At 36.0% G+C, this 19,967-nt stretch overlaps 1 protein-coding gene across 1 annotated transcript in view; it reads right to left on the bottom strand.

Annotated features, from left to right (window-relative positions):
* The window catches only part of Huwe1 (HECT, UBA and WWE domain containing E3 ubiquitin protein ligase 1), a 138,242-nt gene that overhangs the window by 53,633 nt on the left and 64,642 nt on the right, over window positions 1-19,967 (bottom strand). The window contains 9 exon segments of the mRNA XM_055617925.1: window positions 329-451; window positions 1,011-1,227; window positions 4,081-4,272; window positions 6,963-7,030; window positions 7,435-7,568; window positions 8,862-9,107; window positions 11,697-11,873; window positions 12,630-12,687; window positions 18,143-18,354. Coding sequence (XP_055473900.1) covers window positions 329-451; window positions 1,011-1,227; window positions 4,081-4,272; window positions 6,963-7,030; window positions 7,435-7,568; window positions 8,862-9,107; window positions 11,697-11,873; window positions 12,630-12,687; window positions 18,143-18,354 — 1,427 coding nt within the window.

The following is a 19,967-nucleotide window of genomic DNA, read 5'->3' on the forward strand; positions in this document are numbered from 1 at the left end:
ACACTCAGATGTGTATGCCTACTGCCAATGGAAGAGGGAATCAAATGCCCTACAACAGGAATTACAGATGTTTGTGAGATGTTAAAAAGGTTTTGGGAATAGAACTTGGGTACCCTGGAAAATCTTCAGGAACTCTTAACTGCTCAACTACCTCTCTAGCCCAAAAGCAGACTCTTACTTCTGAGGGAAATAAAGACATACATGGCTTGTTTCTAGAATACAAAATAATAAAGCTAATGGCTCTCTCTATCCTACAATCACAGGATAAATGACAAGGCATGTAGGAAAGAGCAAATACAAGATTCTTGGTGAAACAAATAATCCTTACTCAAAAAGAGCATTGTGACCACCAGAGCAGAGAAATTTCTGCAGCATAAGGTGGTAAGGATACTTTCTCTCATCAAACAGCATTGGAGATGTGAATCCAACTGAACAGATGAAGAATGTCAGCCTAAAAAAGAAAAAGAAAATAAAAAACAACCATTTCTAAGATACATACAAAAGCAACAGAAAATTAATTAAAAAAAGTTAACAAAGCATTTAGGTGACAGATTGGTTAGGTAGCTGGATGACACTTGCCACCCACTTAAGAATTAAAAGGTTACTGAAATGCAGTTTATATTACTGAAAACCTTTTGGAAATTTCCACATTGACTCCCTTGCCAGCTTTTCAATTACTTCCCCCTGGAGGGACTGCCTTGCCAGGCCACAGAGGTAAGAGGACAAGCTCAGTCTTGACAAGACTTGATGAGCTGGGGTGGATGAGAAGGGGGAGCTCCCCATTTGGGGGAAGAGGGGAGGACAGGAGAGGTAGGGATAAGATCAGGATGTAATGTGAATAAATAAATTAAAAAAAAAGAAATTTCCATGTTGCAGATTAAGTACAACAAAAACACTTCATATGCAATATATATAAAGAGAAAACAAGAGATTCCCATGTTCTCCGTAAATAGAATAGGAAAAACCATACATTATTTTTTCTACTTCCTGCTTCTCAAATAGGAACTCACCTGAAGCGAGGAGTAGGTGTATATGGTGGGGGCTGCCATGACAAGCCTTTTGTGAGTAGCTTAGTGAGGGCTGAAGCTGTTGACCTAGCAGCAGGTGTTGGCGCAGTAGTGGTACTGGCAGCATGATGGCTCCTTCTTTGGCGGACAGGAGAACCCACACAAAGCTTAACAAGGAGTCCAAAGAGCTCAGCAAGTGCTCGGCCCAATCTGGAAGAAGCTGAAACCCAGAAGGCAGTATAATGCTATAAAGTACTCACATGATTTAATAACATGTCATTTTAAAAAATAACAATTTGTATTATTTATAGTGTGTGTGTAACAGGTCAGAGAACAACACTGAGGAGTCAGTTTTCTTTTTCTAACTTTACATCGGCTCTGGGAACTAATCATAGGTCATCAGGTTTGCATAGAAAGTACCTTTACCCATGTACCCATCTCACTAAACAATGTTTTTTTCATGATTGAATACTTTTTCTAAACAATAGCAAAGAAATTATTAGACTTGCCTCTTTATGTGATAACCTAAATAAGAAGTTTCTAAAAAATATATATATATATATTCTTTGAGGGCAGGAAGTAAAACTATACAGGCATTCATTATATAACATAAGTGTAAGGCTGTTGTGGGTGGCTTTTCCTCCTGGGCTTAAGCTCCCAGAAAAACAGCTCTTGAGACTCAAGATAGTTATTTACAAATACCTAGGCCATAAAGCTAGGCTCTTCTCTGACTAGCTCACAGCTTAAAGTAGCCCATTATTTTAATCTACATTTTGCCATGTGGCTGGTTACCTGAGCTCAAGGAACCATGCATCCATCTTCCCCAAATCTTGTTGGCTGAATCTCATGTGCCTATCCCAGAATCCCTTCTGCTTGCTGGATGTTTGACCTCCTACTACCTGCCTAAGCTATAGGCCATCAGAATTTTATTGACAGGCACTACATCCTTACAAGATATTCCTTCTACAAAAGGCATGTAAGATAAGGACTTAGACTGCTAAATTAAACATAAACTGACACTGACTTTGCTGAAACAATATGGCAGTAAATACAGGCAAATGAATGATACATTTGCTGGATTTAAAGTCACTTAAAATGCGTACACATAACTTTAAAACAGAAAAAAAAATGTTTGATCAATTCAGTGCTGTGATGCTTTAATACAGTTCCCCATTTTGTAGTGACCTCAAATCATATATTTTCTTTGCTACTTCATAACTGTAATTTTGCTACTGTTATGAATCATGGTATAAGTATGTTTTCCAGTGCTCTTATGCAACCTCTGTGAAAGGGCCACTAGACCCCTAAAGGGATAGTGAGCCACAGATTGAGAACCGTTTAATCAATTGACCCAGAAACACGTTATAATTTAAAAAGGTTGGCATGAAAGGCATAAAAGTTTTACAAGTGGATTATTACAGAAAGAAAATATATTCAAACATTGTTTCCCTTAAGCATTTTTTCTCCATTTTTGGTGGTATACTTATGGTATATGCATGGATGTATTAACTGTGTGTGCATGTGGAGGGCAGAAGTCAGTATCTGCATGTCTTCTTCTATTATTTTTTCTTTTACTTTTGTTGATATACCTGAGCGAGCAGGAGTCATACTAGATGTTTTGTTCTATGACTCAATGAATCTGGATTGGTTTGACTAGAATGGCAATGCACCTCAGGATCCTCCTTCTTATACCTGTCTGCCTGCCTGCCTGCCTGCCAGCAGTAGGATTTCAGAAAATGTGTTGTCACACTTGGCTTCTGTCTGGGTGTTGGGGATCTGAACTGGGGACTCTAATTTACCCAGAAGTCACTTTGGTCATCTCACTATGAATGTGCATACATATACACAAGCATAAACAGAACACAAGTTATAAATAGAAAAATATAAATTATGTAATATTATATGAATATAAATAGGACCTTTATATCCTATTCATGCTTGTCTTAAACATCAAACACAAACTTACATGAGGCATACAGCACAGAAAGAAAACAGTTATTTCATCTTCCTGTTCTATATAAATTAACATTTCATAATTTCAATTATGGAACAAAATGCCTGTTCAGCACAGGAATAGATGAAAAAAAGCATGGTTTGGGCCCACCACAAAACACCCAGAATGCTCAAAGGTCACACTACTCAATTAGATACAGTAATAAATGAGAAACAGAAACACCATCTAATTTTGCTTCAATTTAGGAGTAACTGTAAAAACAAACATAAATAAAAGACAAAATCTTAAGGCTTTGAAGGTCATTTTCCTTGCTTTCATTCCTTGCCTTGGAAGTTGGGTCTTCTTTACTGCCTCCCCCCCCCTTTTTTTTTTTGTTTTCAAGACAGGGTTTCTCTGTGTAAAAGCTCTGGCTGTCCTGGAACTCACTCTATACCAGGCTGGCCTGGAAGTCTGAGATCTGCCTGCCTCTGTCTCCTAAGTGCATCAAACAAGTGCACTACCATCACCTGGCTTCTTTCACATCTTTAATACAGTTTTGTACCCTGCTAATGCAATCTCCTTGAAGTAGCCAATATGACTTTAATAAAACACAAATGTTACTAGATAATCAAAGCAAAAGGAGAATGGTAACAACTCTGAGTGTTTAGTCATAAAAACCAGAAGAGTTATTTATAGAAGTAGAAAGTGAGTCAACTATCACTTCTTAAAATAAAAGTATCTGGCAGACGCAGCAATAAGGTACCTCAGTGAGACATTTCATCAGAGTAGTAAGAACAAAAGGTTAAGAAATTTTAAGGAAGGTAGCTATAGCTCACGAAGAAATTTTCTTTTATATTCTTAGTAACTAGTATAGAGTATGTCATACAATAGGGATTCAACAAAGTACCTGTGAAAGATACATTTCCACAACTTTGTCTTACTGCAAGCAATATGGTTTTGCCAATTTAATTTGTTTGATGACTGTTAGAGTTCTAAAGTTCAGAGAGGGAGAAAGAAAGAAAGAAAGAAAGAAAGAAGGAAAGAAAGAGAGAGAGAGAGAGAGAAAGAAAGAAAGAAAGAAAGAAAGAAAGAAAGAAAGAAAGAAAAAAAAAAAAAAAAAAGAGAGAGAGAATCACTGACCGGACAGCAATGGCTTGATTTGTTTAATTCTGGCTGCCATAGCTGGTGTGATTTTAGATTTGCCTTTAGAATCCGAAGAAGAAGGTTCATCTGTCTCCATGGGAGCCAATGTGTCTCCATCTAGCTCAATTCCTTCCAATAAGCCCTGGGTAGAAGCATCCATACTTCCAGCTGTCCCATCCTGTTCTCCTTCTGCAGATTTAAGAAGGGAATAATAAGATCGTACAGAGCAAGCACTTACCTGTATCCATGTTTTGAAGAATACCAAGAGAGAGTTATCTATTTTGCATGTTCTTAAATTTTAATTAGGAGATCAAACCAAACCACCGTCCAAATCAAAAGCAGAACAACAACAAAATAAACCTATACCAATATGCCTTTTTGTCTGAAGTTCTACAAACTACATACTTGCTTGAATCTTCAAATGAAATATGAATCATCTTAACACACAGCACAATGTATCAAATTTAAAGCTATCACTAAAGATGCCCTGCTAGATTATAGCTTGACTACCAGACAATTTTATCTCCCAGTATTTAAGAATTCTGCACTTGAATAAAAATTGTGTAAGTTTTATTTTTATGCATATGGGTATTTTGACTGCATATATGCCTGTGCATTTATTTATATATATGCCTGTTGCCCACACAGAAGAGGGGATTGGATCTGCTGGGACTGTAGTTAGTGATGATTGTATCATGTGTGTACTAGGAATTAATCCTGCGTCCCCTGGAAGAACAGCCCGTGTGCTACCACTCAGTCATCTCTCCCCAGACCACTATGCATATTTTTTAAATTAAAATAGTTTATCTATTTAGTATGTACTAGTGTTTATGTGTTGGGGGGGGGTAGGCACACATGCCCTAGAGTACATGAGAGGAAGTCAGAAAACACTATCCAGGAGTCAGTTCTCTTCTTATTTGGGTCTTAGAAACTAATATCAAATCATCAGTCAGGATTGGCAGCAAGGGCCTTCAACCACTGAAGTACCCATTTTTGATGATTTATTTACTTATTTATGTATGCCTGTGTAGGTATGCAGACAGGCCAGAGAGTGTCTGTTGTCCTCCTCTATTTCCACTTATCTGTTTGAGGCAGGGTCTCACAACCTGGGGTTAGAGATTTACCAGCTAACCTGGAAGCCAGCACTTATCTCCAACCTGTTCCCCTTTAAACTGAGGTTACAGGCACACCTGCAATGACAGGCTTATTGTATGTATGCTGAGATGTCCAAATTTGGGTCCTCGTGATGGCACAACAGTGTTCTTAACCACTAAGCAATCTCTCCAGGCCCAACCTCCCTTTGGAGGCAAGTTCTCATGCTGGTTTCAAACTCATTATGTGGTCATAGGTGACCTTGAACTCTTGATCCTCAAGCCTTTATCTCACGATTGATAGGATTACCTGGCTTTGTTTATGCATTCTTCAACCTCAGAACTAGTTTTAGTTTTATGAACTTATTAATTTTTCTTTTTGATAGTTTTAGGCAATTGTGACTTCTTTATTACTGCTAGAAATGGGGTGGTGAATACACAAAAATTGACAAAGGACAGGAAAAAAAAAAAACAAGATGAAGTCTGTAAACTGTTGGCAGAAGCAATTCTTTGACCATTTCATTTTTATCTGCAGTTCTCAATAAAGTTTATTCTTTACGTTAAATTTGAAATAGTCTAAAATTTGAGATATATATTTTCTCTAAAATTAACCTTAGAGGTCTGTATATACTTGTCTCAATCTTTCCCAAACCCCATAATAACCAGCTGGTAGAAATTCTTATATATTAAGAAGATACATGTTTTCTTTGATTTGTTTCCTTAAATTTCTCTCAGTAATTTCAATGCATTTTTCTTTTATTTATTTTTGTTTACGATTTATTCATTATATACCCTGATTGAAGCCCCCTCCCTCAACTCCCTCCTTCTTCCTCTCATCCCATTCCCCCAGTCCACTGAAAGGTGAGTTCTCCACTACTGCCATCTGTCCATAGCTTGTTAAGTCTCATCAGGACTGCCTGGATCCTCTTTCTTGGTGACCTAGCAAGGTTGTATCATCAGGAACAAGTGATCAAAGAGCAGTCAACTGAATTCATGATAGAAGCAGTCCCTGCTCCCCCTCATGCAGAGATGTATTTTAAAGAACATCTGAGATATATATATATATATATATATATATATATATATATATATATATATATATATATGTATGTATATATATATATATATATATATATGTCTTTATTATTTTTCAGCTTTATGTACTTAAAATAGACTCCAGGTATTAAATACGTGGAAGTTTTCAATTAACAATCATTTAATTCAGCATGAACAATATTGCTACTCATAAAATTAAGAAAAATGCTTTTCTCAACAGGTGACAGAGAATTTATACTAAAAACTAAAAGTCATACTATACTGAAATTAAACTATAAGCATCAGTTTTTGGAAAAATTTTTATGGCTCAATCTTGTATTTATATTAAACTACATGCAAACACTTTCATTTTTCAAAATAGCACTTTAGAAAGCAAGTCAACTCTTGATACTTAAGACACAAATATAGATATTTTTATCATTTTTAAATATCCTCAGGGAAAAGATCAGGCAGTTAACTCTCAAATGTTGTGTGTTATGTGGTAGCAGAAATACATGTTCTCCTGTTATGCTAATTTTATTATAATATATATATGTTTTTACAGAAGAAATGACGAAATCTAAAGTTAGAAATTAAAAACCAGTAAAATGATAAAATCTGAAGACTAAATATGACAAACAGCTAAGTTTCACACTAAGCTTATGAAGTCCCAGGGACAATACTAAGGAGAAGTAATGACTTAAGATTTTAGTTTCTTAGAGTTACCTGATCTTTTTCCGCCCTGGCTCGTACCTGCCTTCTCATCCTTTGGAACCAGTTTCTGCATGTCCGCTTGTCCAAATTCACATCCAGATGGTAGGCTACAACAAGGAAAATAGTAAACATATAAAAATCAAAGCAAAAGGAAAAAAAAAGCACAATTATAGTTTCCTTGTTTTCTGCATGGTCTCTGACTTGCTTGGCCAATACCTTCCAGAGAAGTTATGTTTTTCTAAATTCAATAAAAACATCCTGAAGTAGTAACAAACAAAATCTGCGTTATGCTAATACAACCATCCCGAGGAAATCAAATTACACATGAACAAGATGTTATAATTGTCAGTTAAGGTCCTAGTCTAAAAAGTGGGAAGGATAAACCACTGGAACTTTTTTTTTTTTTTATCAAATCTGCCCACCCTGTTCAAAGAAATCTTGCAAGCTTTTTATAAACTTTGTCTGTTAGAAAAACCAAGAGAGATATTAAGAGAAATAATCATTCTCTTACCTGTTGGGAGTACACAGTGAGAGGAGGACAGTGCTTTCCCACACCAGCGAACAGTATAACTGACTCAGCTTGCTGAGAACACTCAAACCCAACTGAGAACCCCACTGGTTTACGGAGATAGAACGAATTTCACTCTGCAACCAAAGGAGAAGTATTTTCATATTTAACATGGTCCCCAAACCATTTTATTTTAAAAATATCAACCTTTAGCTATTTTAGAAAGGTGTAAGATAGTATTTTCCTGTTTGGTATGCTATCGCTTGCCTATAATCCCAGTAATTTTGGAGGCTGGAGCTGATAATGAGTTCAGGCATGTCTGGACTACATAGTTAGCTGAAAGAGAATGTACTCTTTCCCAAAATAATGTTGTTGAACTATTAGACCGTTTATTTTTCTGATAACTTCTTGAAAAATAAAGGTGGCAAAATAGTGACCACAAATACCCAGAGGCAGGCTACTTACTTTCTTTTATCATGTGTGTATGGGTGCCTCTACTTGTGGAGTTCAGCAAACAATCTATTCCTCTGATGCTGTCAACCCCACTTTTTGAGACAGGGACTCTCTCGACCTAGAGCTTGTCCATTTGGCCTTTTGGGCTAGCTCACAAGCCCCAGGAATCTAACCTGTCTGTTTTCACAGTGCTGGGAAATATAAGCACGTGCCATGTTTGTAGGTACTTACATCTAATTTCTGGGGATTAAACTCAGGTCCTCAGATTTATAGAGCAGGCACTTAGCAACTGAGTCATCTTTCTAGTCTAGACAGCCATTTTCTTTACGGAACAACAGAGATCACAGATTGCAGGCAATATAGCATTGATGCATCTTCTTGTTGCTGTCTGCTAACTATTAATTTAAATGTTTGTGGTGAAATAATTTTTGCCACGCCACTGTTTGATCTAAATGTGCTTGTATAGAAATTAGATAAACAAAAGCTATCAAGATGGCTCAGGGATAAAGATGCTTGCTATGCAAGCTCTGTAACCTGAGCTTGATACGTAGAACCTCCATAAAGGTGAAAGAAGATATGAAATAAGTTTCATATGAAATAAGTTTCATATCTGCTATTAAAAAAAGATAGTGGTAAGATAAAATGGACATCCAATAAATTTTTGCCTTCAGAAGCATCAATTCAACCTTTATGTTATAGATATAACAATAATGATTCTTCTTAAAGTTCCATTCAAATGAAAAATTATATGGGTACACAAATGCTAATAAAAACTAAAAGAGAGAATGAAACCACATAGCAATTTAAAGCACAAGACATCAACCACCAGATGTACTGTCCAACAATTCTCAATACTAAATAAGACTATTCTTTTAGCTCTGGATTTGTTCCTAACCACAGTAATCTAACAAGTATATATAGGCCCTTGGCATTTTACTGGCTTTAAGCTGAAACCATAGCTTCACGATTATTCTTACCTGCCCAACTCTGCAGGTGTGAACAAACATCATGATGTAGGCATGGGCAGCAGTGAGTGCATGCAACAGAGGTGTGGCCTGAGCTGAGAGGGTAGCATCAGCAACATTGCCTGCACATGCCAGTTCTCGCAGTAACACAGAGCCCCCAGGGGATTCAATGGGCCGGTGTAAAGGTTCCAAGGAGGAAAGGATAGAGTCTAACTGAAGGAGACCTTCTTGAAGAACTTTAGGTTCATGTGAAAGGGTCTGAAACAAGAATAATGCATGTGTCGCACTATGTAATGAAACACATATACATTACTTTTTTAACATTCACAGTGAAAGTGACTATTACCTGAACTCTCCAAAATTTCAGTCAGTCATGTCCCTCACTTTATAAATGGCAATTCTAAAATATGAAGCTAGTAATGATATATCTTATTACCTTTGGTAATAGCAGACTATTTTTAAACCTGATGAGCCAATCATACTTAAAGTATGTAAATATGAAACAGGACTGTCTGTTGTACTGCTATAGAAGAGGTTAGTTTCATATTTTGCTTAGAAAAGAGCAATGATAGGCAAAGTTCCAAATCTTGAAAATGGATATTACAATGTTGCTTTCCACTTATTTCTAAAGAGTAAATTGATATTTTAGTAAAACACAAGTAAACACTGGTAAGTAAGGAAGCTGGGATGGCATGTGAATCCTCACCTCATACAATGTTATATAAATTGAACAGTCGTATACATATCTAGTGGTACAAATGGAACAGAGAGAAATAAAGGAGAAAGCAAGTATTATAAAAGCTATTGACTAGCCAAACTCTTAATAGATAAATTATGTTTTCAGGTCATGAAGTACTTAAGATATATGCTGTCTTCTCTCTAAGACAAGAGCACTGACTCTATAAGACTGGCATCAGGAAGGCAAATTATTTTAATAGACAACCCAAGTATTACATTTCTTTTCAAGTTAAGAAAGAAAAAATCTGGCAATTAAAGATTACCACTTGTTACGCAAAGCTAGAAATTATTTGCCTTCCTATGGCTTGAAATAAATCTATCCCTCCTCACAGAGCATCTTTGAGGTGGGGTAGTTAGATCAGTCCTTTCCCCTTGTTCTCCTATGAAAGCACTTTATACCTGCAAAGAGTGAAACAAAATAAACCATTAAATTGTAGTTTCTAGAAAAGATTTATCACTGCACAAAAACAGCTGACAGGAGCTTTATTGTAATTATTATCAAAATTCCAATCTTTCTTATGGTGGGTTGGAGGCAGATTTTTCTCATAATTCACATACAACTTTTCAAGGGACTTGAAGCCAAAATAATCTTGGGTTACAGGAACCAATTGAATTTGGAGTTCTTACACTTCCTGGTTTCCAACCCTATTACAAAGTTAATAGTAATCCAAATTGTGATACTGGGCAACCAATGGAAAAGAATAAAGCCCAGAGAGAAAACTTCACATTTTATAGTTAAACTGTGTTTGAAAGAGTGACAGGAGATGGTTTAATAAAAGGACAGTATTTTCAATAAATGATATTGGAGGGGAAATGTGATTATGCACACACATACAAAAAGAAAGTTAAACCTTCAGAGTCTCCAAAATCTCCAAATGTTCAAAGACCTATGAACTGAAAACATATAATTCCTAGATTAAAGCATAAAAATAAAATTATCTAAATTTTTTTGGATCAACACCAAAAGCATAGAAAGCAATGATGACAACAACAAAAGATAAAATGGGCATGGTCAGCATAAAAATCTTTAGTATGTCAAAGATACTGTCAACAAAGAGGCAACCCACAGAATGAGAATATTTTCAAGTGATGTATCTGAAAAAGAGGGTGATATTCAATATATACAGCGATATTCTACAATCAACAGCAAAACACCTTAATTCGATTAAATATATTCTAAAGGACACGAATATACATTAACAAAAGATACACACAGACAATAACTCAAGTACACAAAAAGAGAAGCTATGCTCAATACCACCAAATGCAAGTCAAAATGAAAATGAAATACTACTTTATAATCTCAAGAATGGCTAGTATTAAAAAAAAAAAACAGAATGATATGATATGGAGATGGTGAAATTACAATCCTTATATGTATGTAGGTAGTAGGAATGGAAAATACACCTTGATGGTTTTCATGCAGACACGAAAAAATAGAATTATCATTTGATTGAGCTATTTCACTTCAAAGTACACATCCAAAAGAATTAAAAGGCAAATATTTAAGAGCTATTTATACACTCAAGTTTACAACAGTATTCATCATGGGCAAAAATAGAAGCAATCTATATGATGTAATGTGTATACAGTGAAATATCAATTAGCTTTAAAAAGAAAATCGATAAAACTGACAAACCTGATAAACACTGATTTCACCACAACAATCTCAAATACTATACAATGCTATTACATAAGGTACCTAGAGTACCTCAAGCTGAGAAAGCTTGCTAAATCAAATGTGTTTTGGAAATAAACGCATTTTGTTTTTGGTAGAATTTGAGCAATGAATTACAGATCAATTCATGACTAATAAAGGTTTGGGAAAAGGAAAATACACTGCAAAATGAATGAGCATACTACAATCAAAAACTTATAACAAAGCATAAATAAAGCTAGAAAGTTTTCTTGAAAATACACTTTACACTCATATGAACTCAAATGGCAGTACTACACGACAAATGCAGAAACAAAAAATATTTTCTAAGAGAAATATTATAAAATATATTAAGTAGAACAGACACAAATTTATCAGTTTTTAACTATAGGTAAGGGAGAACACGATGAAAGTACATACATAGATGTAAAATAGTTGGCTAGATGTCTTACCAATATGGATTTGCAGACACCTGCAACAGCCTGACAGGCAGCAGATGTGGGAAAGTCAATGGGCAGATTGGGAAGACCCAAAATGGTAACCAAAGGTAATAGTCCCTTCTGATTTACAAATTCTTGGCAGTGGTCATCTGTTGTATTGTTGCTCAGAATAGACTCCACAAATTTCATCTAGGTAATGAAAAGGTTATATATATATATATAAAACAAGAAATTATAACTTCTCAATCCACTTTTTCAACCACTCCAGAAGTCAAACAATTTGAAAGCAAAGAGAAGTTAAACTAACTTGCTCAGAGGCACACTTTGAATTAGTGGCAAAAACAGATCTAATGTCTTAATTGTCTTGTGTATTCCTTTCGTTTGGCTTCTCACACATAAGAGTACTTACTGATATAAATAAAACATGAACTCTAGTATTGTGATTTGAAATAAATCAAAAAAATTAAGGAAAAAATGTTGCAACAAACACATAAGCACAAAAGAAATGATCTGTGGAAGTTTTAGAAGTGCTTAATAACCTAGAATAAATACTAAATAATTTGGGGAAATAGCACTCTTTGCATTTTCCCATAACAAATTAAAAAGGTTCATAAATTCTTTTTTAAAAAAGGGAAGTAAAATTTGTGTATGTGGTGGTGGTGGTGGGAAGCATGTTGGACAAATTCAAGTAATACTTGCTTAACACACCAAATCTTGTTAAAATTCAAATGTACAACAGTAGCAGTTAACAAAAAAGTGAGAATATAAAAAGGCTGAGAGTACTGGTTATTGAAAAGGGGCAAGAGCAAAGTATTTTCAGTTCTGCACATCTTCCCCTCTGTACTTTAAAGGCCCTACAGAAATCAAACATTAAACGCTCTGATAACCTTACACATTGTCCTGAAAAAAAAAAAAAAAAAAAAAAATCTATACGATGAATCTTACCACATTAAGGATGTAATCCATGAGGGGGATAGGAATACGTTCCTCTGTACCAACAACCCTGTTAAGAACAAAAGAGTAAGTTATACAGAAATTCACGCTAGTGAGAAGAGAACAAACTGAGGAAAAGTGACAGATGGAAATTCTAGTCCTTTTTCTAAATGATAGTCCTATCCTTTAGTATATGAACCTTAAGACTCTGAAGACAGAAAGAAAAAAAGAGCCAAAATCAATAATCACAAACAATACAGTTCAGAGTATAAAATGAAAAACCAGTCCTTTAATACACACACACACACACACACACACACACACACACACACACACACACACACAAATGACATTATCCCACCTAAGGCAAACCACTGTTAGAAGAATTCAACATGAAAATATTTAAAAGGAATTCAATTAGAAGACCAAACATTTGCTTACTGAAAAGGACCAAAGAATCAAACATAAAGCATAGCCAAATTCTTTTTTTTTTTTTTCTTTTGCTGAGACAGGGTTTCTCTGTGTAGCCATGGCTGTCCTGGATTTTGAAACAGGGCTGGACTCGAGCTCAGAGATTAAAGGAATGCACCACCACAGCCAGCACACAGCCATTTAGAGGTTGGAAAGTGGACTACTAGTTTTTTTTTTTTTAAATGCTTAAATGACAAATCTTCACGAACAGTCAAAGGTAGTCAAAGCTCAAGTCAATTTCCAAGACCTCCTTTCCTATTACTTTGTACTAGCAGGATGATAACACCTGAATTATATATAACAATTGATCAAGGTTTTGTTGTTTTTCTTTTTCAAATGCTTCAACAGTAGATGACAAATGAGGTCATAGATTTAGAAAAGACATCTTTAAATTGCCCTTTGAAAGAAAATGACAGGGAGAAACAACCACAAACAGTGTACTGATATGAAAAGAAAATACACCTCAAAGATAAACCCTGGAAAAAAAGAAAACCTAAGTAAGGAAAGAGCATATGATGATGATATGGGTGGGTCCTTGGAACAGTTCTGAGCAAGAAGTGGCACAGGAGGAACAGAGATAACTATTAGTGGTCACTGAGAGAAAGATGGTAAAAATGTCTACAAGATAAAAGGCTAATAGTTCTCATCTCAGCAAGGCCATGAATAAAAGATCACAAATAAAATACCATGAATAAAATGTTGCCAGTCATGAAAACGTTTGAAAGAAAAATGAAGAAGAACAAGAGAACAGAGAAGCTTTATGAATAGCCTCAGTAATGAAACACCCAAGGCTAAGATTTATGGTTAAGGATATTGTAAGTACCTTCAATGAAAGATTTATAAAGGAGCTGGTGAGATAGAAGAGCAGAGAAAGACACTCACCATGCAAGCCTTACAATTTGAGTTCAATCCTCAGAATCCAGGAAAGGAGAGAACAAACTCATGAATGTTGTCCTCTGACCTACCACATGTGTTTGAGCTTGCACACATGTACACTAAACAAAATAAATGAAAACAGAGAGAAAACTTGCAAAAAATTTCTTAAGATTAGTTTTATTTTCAATTATGTATATATGTATAGTTTTAATTATGTATATACATGTGAGTGCAGGTAACTATAGAGGCCAAAGGCCAGAGGCACTGGATCACACAACCACAGAATATGGATGGATACTGAGAACTCAAGTCCAATCTTCCATAAAAGCAGCAAGGTGAGCCATTTTTCTAGGCCCGTGGGAAAAGAACATTCTACAAAGAAAATCTTTTGTTTGTTTTGTTTTTTGACCTTCATTAATGAAAAGATTGGATTAATTTCATTTTCCTTACTTCATGATTTTAATAAAAATCACAGCAGAGACTGAAGCTTGGTGATGATGAAAATGGCCCTTTGTACTCTCTAGGCTTGAAGCAGAAATAATAGCTTGTGTGGCAGCTTGCACCTCTTCATTCCATTCCAGAAAGTGCTGTTGAAATCAGGAAGAGGACTTGGTCAGGCCTTCTGGGCAAAGCAGGATGGTAGTGGTGTCCTTGAAGGGAACTTCAAATGGCTTCATCATGCCGGAAATTGGACACTGAGATCACTGTCCGAAATCTGGGTAGCCACTTTGGTCTTTACAATTGCAAAGTTTAATCCTTAGGTCTTTCTGGATCTCTAAACTAATCCTTGTTGTGAACAACATCCACAAGAAACAATAGTAAATTGGTATAGTCCATTCCCAAAATGTATCAGGCACTGTGCTGTGCAGTTTTCAAAACCAGCTTAAATATTTATACCACTCTGAGAACGTAAGTCCTTCAAGAATTATAAGACCTTCCAAAGAGAGGAATCTCTAGGTCAGGATTTAAAAAGATTTCACAAAAAGACCAAAAACATTTCCTTGACTATAATGTTCCTCCTTAGAACAACTGCAGCATTCCATTGACCAATTATCCTTCCCAACTAGGTCTCACCTCCTCGGAAAAAAAAAAAAAATCTAAAGATCCACCTCTCTGCAACTAACAAGTGCAGATATCGCTCCAATTCAATGAGATTCTTGCCCCTTTGCAGATGCCAAATATGATTGTGCAGAGCCTAGGTGATACAATGAAATGAAACCCAGATGGCCTCTTGATTGGTGAAGTTAGAGAAAAAGAAAAACAAAACAAAAAAAAAAAAAAAACAGGAAAGGCAAGATGTGCTCTTAACACAACTCCAGGAACAAATTCATTCAAACATCTACTTTTGTTCTTTTCTACATCTTTTAGTCATTTAAGAATACTGAAAATGATCAGTTTCATGTTTCATTTCATCTGCAACAGAACTCTACCTACAAGCTAGTCTCAAGAAATGCCTCTCTAAGTTTAACCTTATTTGGAACAGACACATCTCTGAACAACAAAAACCTGGTTTTAGTAATGAATCAATTTATCATAACTGTCAAATTTTCCTTTGGCCAAGTCAGATTTTCTTAGCTCTTGAAGAAACTGCCTTTGACAAAGAAGCTGGCTCAGTGGGTCACACTTCAGGCAACAAACACTCTCTACACTTACAAGCTTTAAATACAAACAATTGCTATTGGGTCACAAAGACCACAACAGACTATGCATATAATTCAAAGTTTCTCATTCTTAGGTCATGGATCTGTACTTTAAATTGTGACTGCTCTAAGAGACTGAACAGCCTGGGGATATCAGGCCACACTCCCCCACATCCCAGCCTATCCCTTAGAAGGAAGAACTGACAGGCATTTCCTGGGACAGTTAGAGAACAAAGGCCTTGGTTAAAAAGCAAGTCCAGCCCTTCCTTCTCCCAACAGTCCAGGACCAAGGCAACTTTGAGGTACAGTCTTTATTAGTGGCTACCCAACTCATGTGGTAGAATGCCCCACTATGCCATGAAAATATGTAAGAACCCGGAAGACCCTCTGGAGGGATTAGAAGACTTATTTCAGAATTATTTATAGTGGCCAATACCAATACATGCATATAATCCCCAATATTTAGAAGGCTGAAAACCATGAGTATGAGGATATTGCACATAAATTTCAGTATATCGTTAAATGCATAGCAAAACTAGAGTTTCTGGATGTAGATTAGCAACCTAAGAATTTAGGATAGACTATACCGCCTAAGCTTTTTTATTCCAGATTTCCAACATAAAACTACACTTCAAGATATTCCATAAGCCACCATCTTAAAAAATAAGAAAAAAAGGTACCATCTTAGCCCTCTCCCCCCAGCAAACAAAAAATCCAAGTTTATCAACAGGAAAACTAAATAAATGTAACCATAATTAGACAACAGAAAAAAAAAAAAAAGAACAGTAGTGACTATTGAGACCAGTTGATACCATGGATAAATCCCCAAAACACAGTAAGTAAAACCAAATAACAAGAAACTATATTAGATGCATATTTGTATTATCACTGTAGGTATAGGGTATTTTTAAATATGCGAAACTATTTCATGCACAGTATAAATAAGATCAGTAGCTCTACTTTGAGGTGGAAAAATGCAGACAATAAAAACTGCAGTTCACTATATGGAAATTATATTCACACATATATGAAAAATTCCCCTGAATATGTATGTATGGTGCTGGAAGATGGATAGAGGCAAGGAAATAAAAATGGATAGGTCCACTAAAGAATGTTCAAACTGGAAAGGGGGCAAATGAAATGTTAAGGAGAGGAGTGATAGGTACTTAATCTAAAGTTCTTCAATTGTTCTATTAAATAAACACATAGATAGGAAGTAACTGCTCAGTTAAATAGAAATTTATATGGATTACAACAAAAAAGAATTAGCATACACAATTATTGGGAGAACATATGCTTTCTATCCCAAATGAAGATATTCTGGAATAGGGAACAAATGTGGTAATGATATGTAATACCTCATGTAAAGAATATACTGTGAAGAAATGAGCGCTATTATGAAAATGTTAATTTACTCTAACAGCAGCTTGAATTCTGAGCATATTACATCTAAGATAATTGTAAGACATCCATCCAGGTAAAGAAGTTACACACAGATAGAAACATACACCTTGACTTAAAATCACCACCAATCACTTCCCACATTCCATCTTTTCTCATTTGTAGACAGGAAAAGCAATTCAACCCTGCAGGGTTATTGGCAACTAGGGTAGGTTGGAAGGAAAACACTGAAGCTTTATTCCCTTGAAGAGATAGGTCATATTTTCCTAGAGAATGGCTCCCACTTTTAGAAACATGATTTTAATGTATATTGAAGATTGCACTAGAAGAGAGGTAGGTTTGCTTCCTTGGATAAACAGAGACTTAAGTAATGCCTCCCCCAGAAAATAATTGACACCAGCAAGTACATTGTTATCTAAAGTTCCAATAATTCTTTTCTATTGCTCCTGGCTTAATACTTACTTTACCAGACTATTTTAACTCCAGTGTTAAACTAGCACCGGATCAAACTAGTCATATTCATAGCTAAAACTTTCATTCTTTTCCCAAAAGTATCTACACATCAAAGAAACACCATGAATGCAAGATTAACATCTAGAGATAGCACTTCCACTTCTGACATAAAACACTATTGAATCAAGCAACATAGGAGAAAAGTCTAACAACTTGGCATAGTGAATTCTGATTTAATATCATGAACTAATTTTTTTTAGAAAAATTTCTAATGCAACCAATGCTATTACAGCACAGCGCCATAACACGACAAAGAATCAACTACAATGCACACAAGGGCTAGAAAGAACCTCAAAATGATCTTACGTAATTTTTACTTTTTATAGACTAAAGTGACATTAGAGGTTGGGATGAAGGTATAAGCTCAGCAGCAATGCAGTTGCTTTGCTGCTTGGATTGGAGTTCCATCCCACTGATCACAAATAAATATGACCCCCACTCCCCAATGACTGGATTTCTGCTGTGTGGTACTGGCTGTCTTCCAAGTTACAAAGATCTGCCCATCTCTGCCTCCCGAGGGCCAGGAATAGAGGAATCCACCATCACCAGGATAATAAATAAGACTGTTATGTACTAAGTTAAGTAACATTGTAAGGTAGGAGAATTTGCCTTATAAACACTTACTGTTGATTAGGCTCAGTTTCATTCTGCTGGGCAGAATTAAAGCTCTGCATAGCCTGTACTTCTTCTTCTTCCTCATCTTCACTAGAGGCTTCTTCTGCAGCATGATTGGACCTTGGAGGAGGGGTATTAGCGGTACCATCTGCTTTCTGGATGGAAGGCTTCTGACAAATATATTTTGGATCTCTTCCAAGATTACATATTTCTTCAAGTAACTAAAAGCCAGAGAGCAAAAGATTTATTTGTAATGAAGCAATGGCTAACATTTTGTGAGAATTTTCTATGTGCAGTATGTGTATTAGTAATATATACACCATTGTTGAAATGTATTCATTAACTATAGTTTTACAATAAGAGAACAGAAGTTGTGTAAAAAGTTAAAAATCTTTAAAGATCACATCCCTGTGCGAATTTACCAAGCACCAGCAACTCATATACGGATTCCAATAATCCACTGTCATGGTTAAAAAATGAGAGGAAAATCCAAGAAAAAACTAACCAGGCAAGAAGCTCATACAGACAGAAGCCGAGCCTTTGTGTATCTGTTAATTTCATAACAAAACAATATACAGGGTTTTACACTAAACAGAGGAACTGTGTTAATTCAGAAAATGATCTTGATATAAAAAAATTAGAATCAACATAAATGCCTTTTTCATAAGACTTAATTAATGGTTGTACATTTTGAAAAGGCACAACCCCAATGAAAGGTTCAGAAATTAGGCAGATTTAATACAACCTTTTAAGAAAGCCAGACAACTTTCTTTTTTTTTTTCATTTTTATTTTTTTAAAGATTAGTTACAGTTTATTAACTTTGTAGCCCTGCTGTATCCTGCTCCCTCATTCCCTCCCAATCCCACCCTACCTCCCTTGTCTCCTCCCTACCCCTTCCCAAGTCCACTGATAGACGAGGAACTCCTTCCCTTTCATCTGACCCTGGTTTATCAGGTATCTTCTGGGCTGGCTGCAAAGTCCTCCTCTGTGGCCTGGCAGGGCTGCTCCTCCCTCGGGGGAGGGGGGAAGGGCAAAGAACCCGCCATTGAGTTCATGTCAGAAATAGTGCCTGTTCCCCTTAATAGGGTACCCACTTGAATACTGAGCTTCCATGGGCTATATCCAAGCAGAGATTCTACGTTATGTCCATACATGGTCCTTGGTTGGAGAAACAGTCTCATAAAAGAATATATATAAAATATATCTGTTGTCCAGATATATTTGGTCCTTGTGGAGCTTTTGTCCTCTCCAGATCATATTAACTCCTCCTTTTTTTCTTATGATTCCCTGCACTCTGCCAAAGGTTTGGTTATGAGTCTTAGCATTTACTTTGATACACTACTAGGTAGGGTCTTTCAGAGGCCCTCTGTGGTAGGCTCCTGTCCTGTTACTTGTTTTCTCCTACATCCAAAGTCCATCCCATTTGTCTTTCTAAGTGAGAACTGATCTTCTTACCCTGGGTCTTCTTTCTTGTTTATCTTCTTTAGGTGTACAGATTTTAGTATATTTATCCTATCTTATATGTCTATATGAGTGAGTATATACCATGTGTGTCTTTCTGCTTTTGGGATACCTCGCTCAGGATGATCTTTTCTAGACAATTTGTCTGCAAATTTTATTCCATTGTGTAAAAATACCACAATTTCTGTATCCATTCCTCCATTGATGGACATCTGGGTTGTTTCCAGGTTCTGGCTATTATGAATAAAGTTGCTACGAACATGGTTGAACAAATGTCCTTGTTGCGTACTTGAGCAACTTTTGGATATATGCCTAGGAGTGGTATAGCTAGATCTTGAGGTAGCAGCATTCCTAATTGGCCAGACAACTTTC

This window comes from Psammomys obesus, unplaced genomic scaffold (genome assembly GCF_907164565.1).
Source record: "Psammomys obesus unplaced genomic scaffold, mPsaObe1.curated_primary_1811, whole genome shotgun sequence".
NCBI classification, from domain to species: domain Eukaryota; kingdom Metazoa; phylum Chordata; class Mammalia; order Rodentia; family Muridae; genus Psammomys; species Psammomys obesus.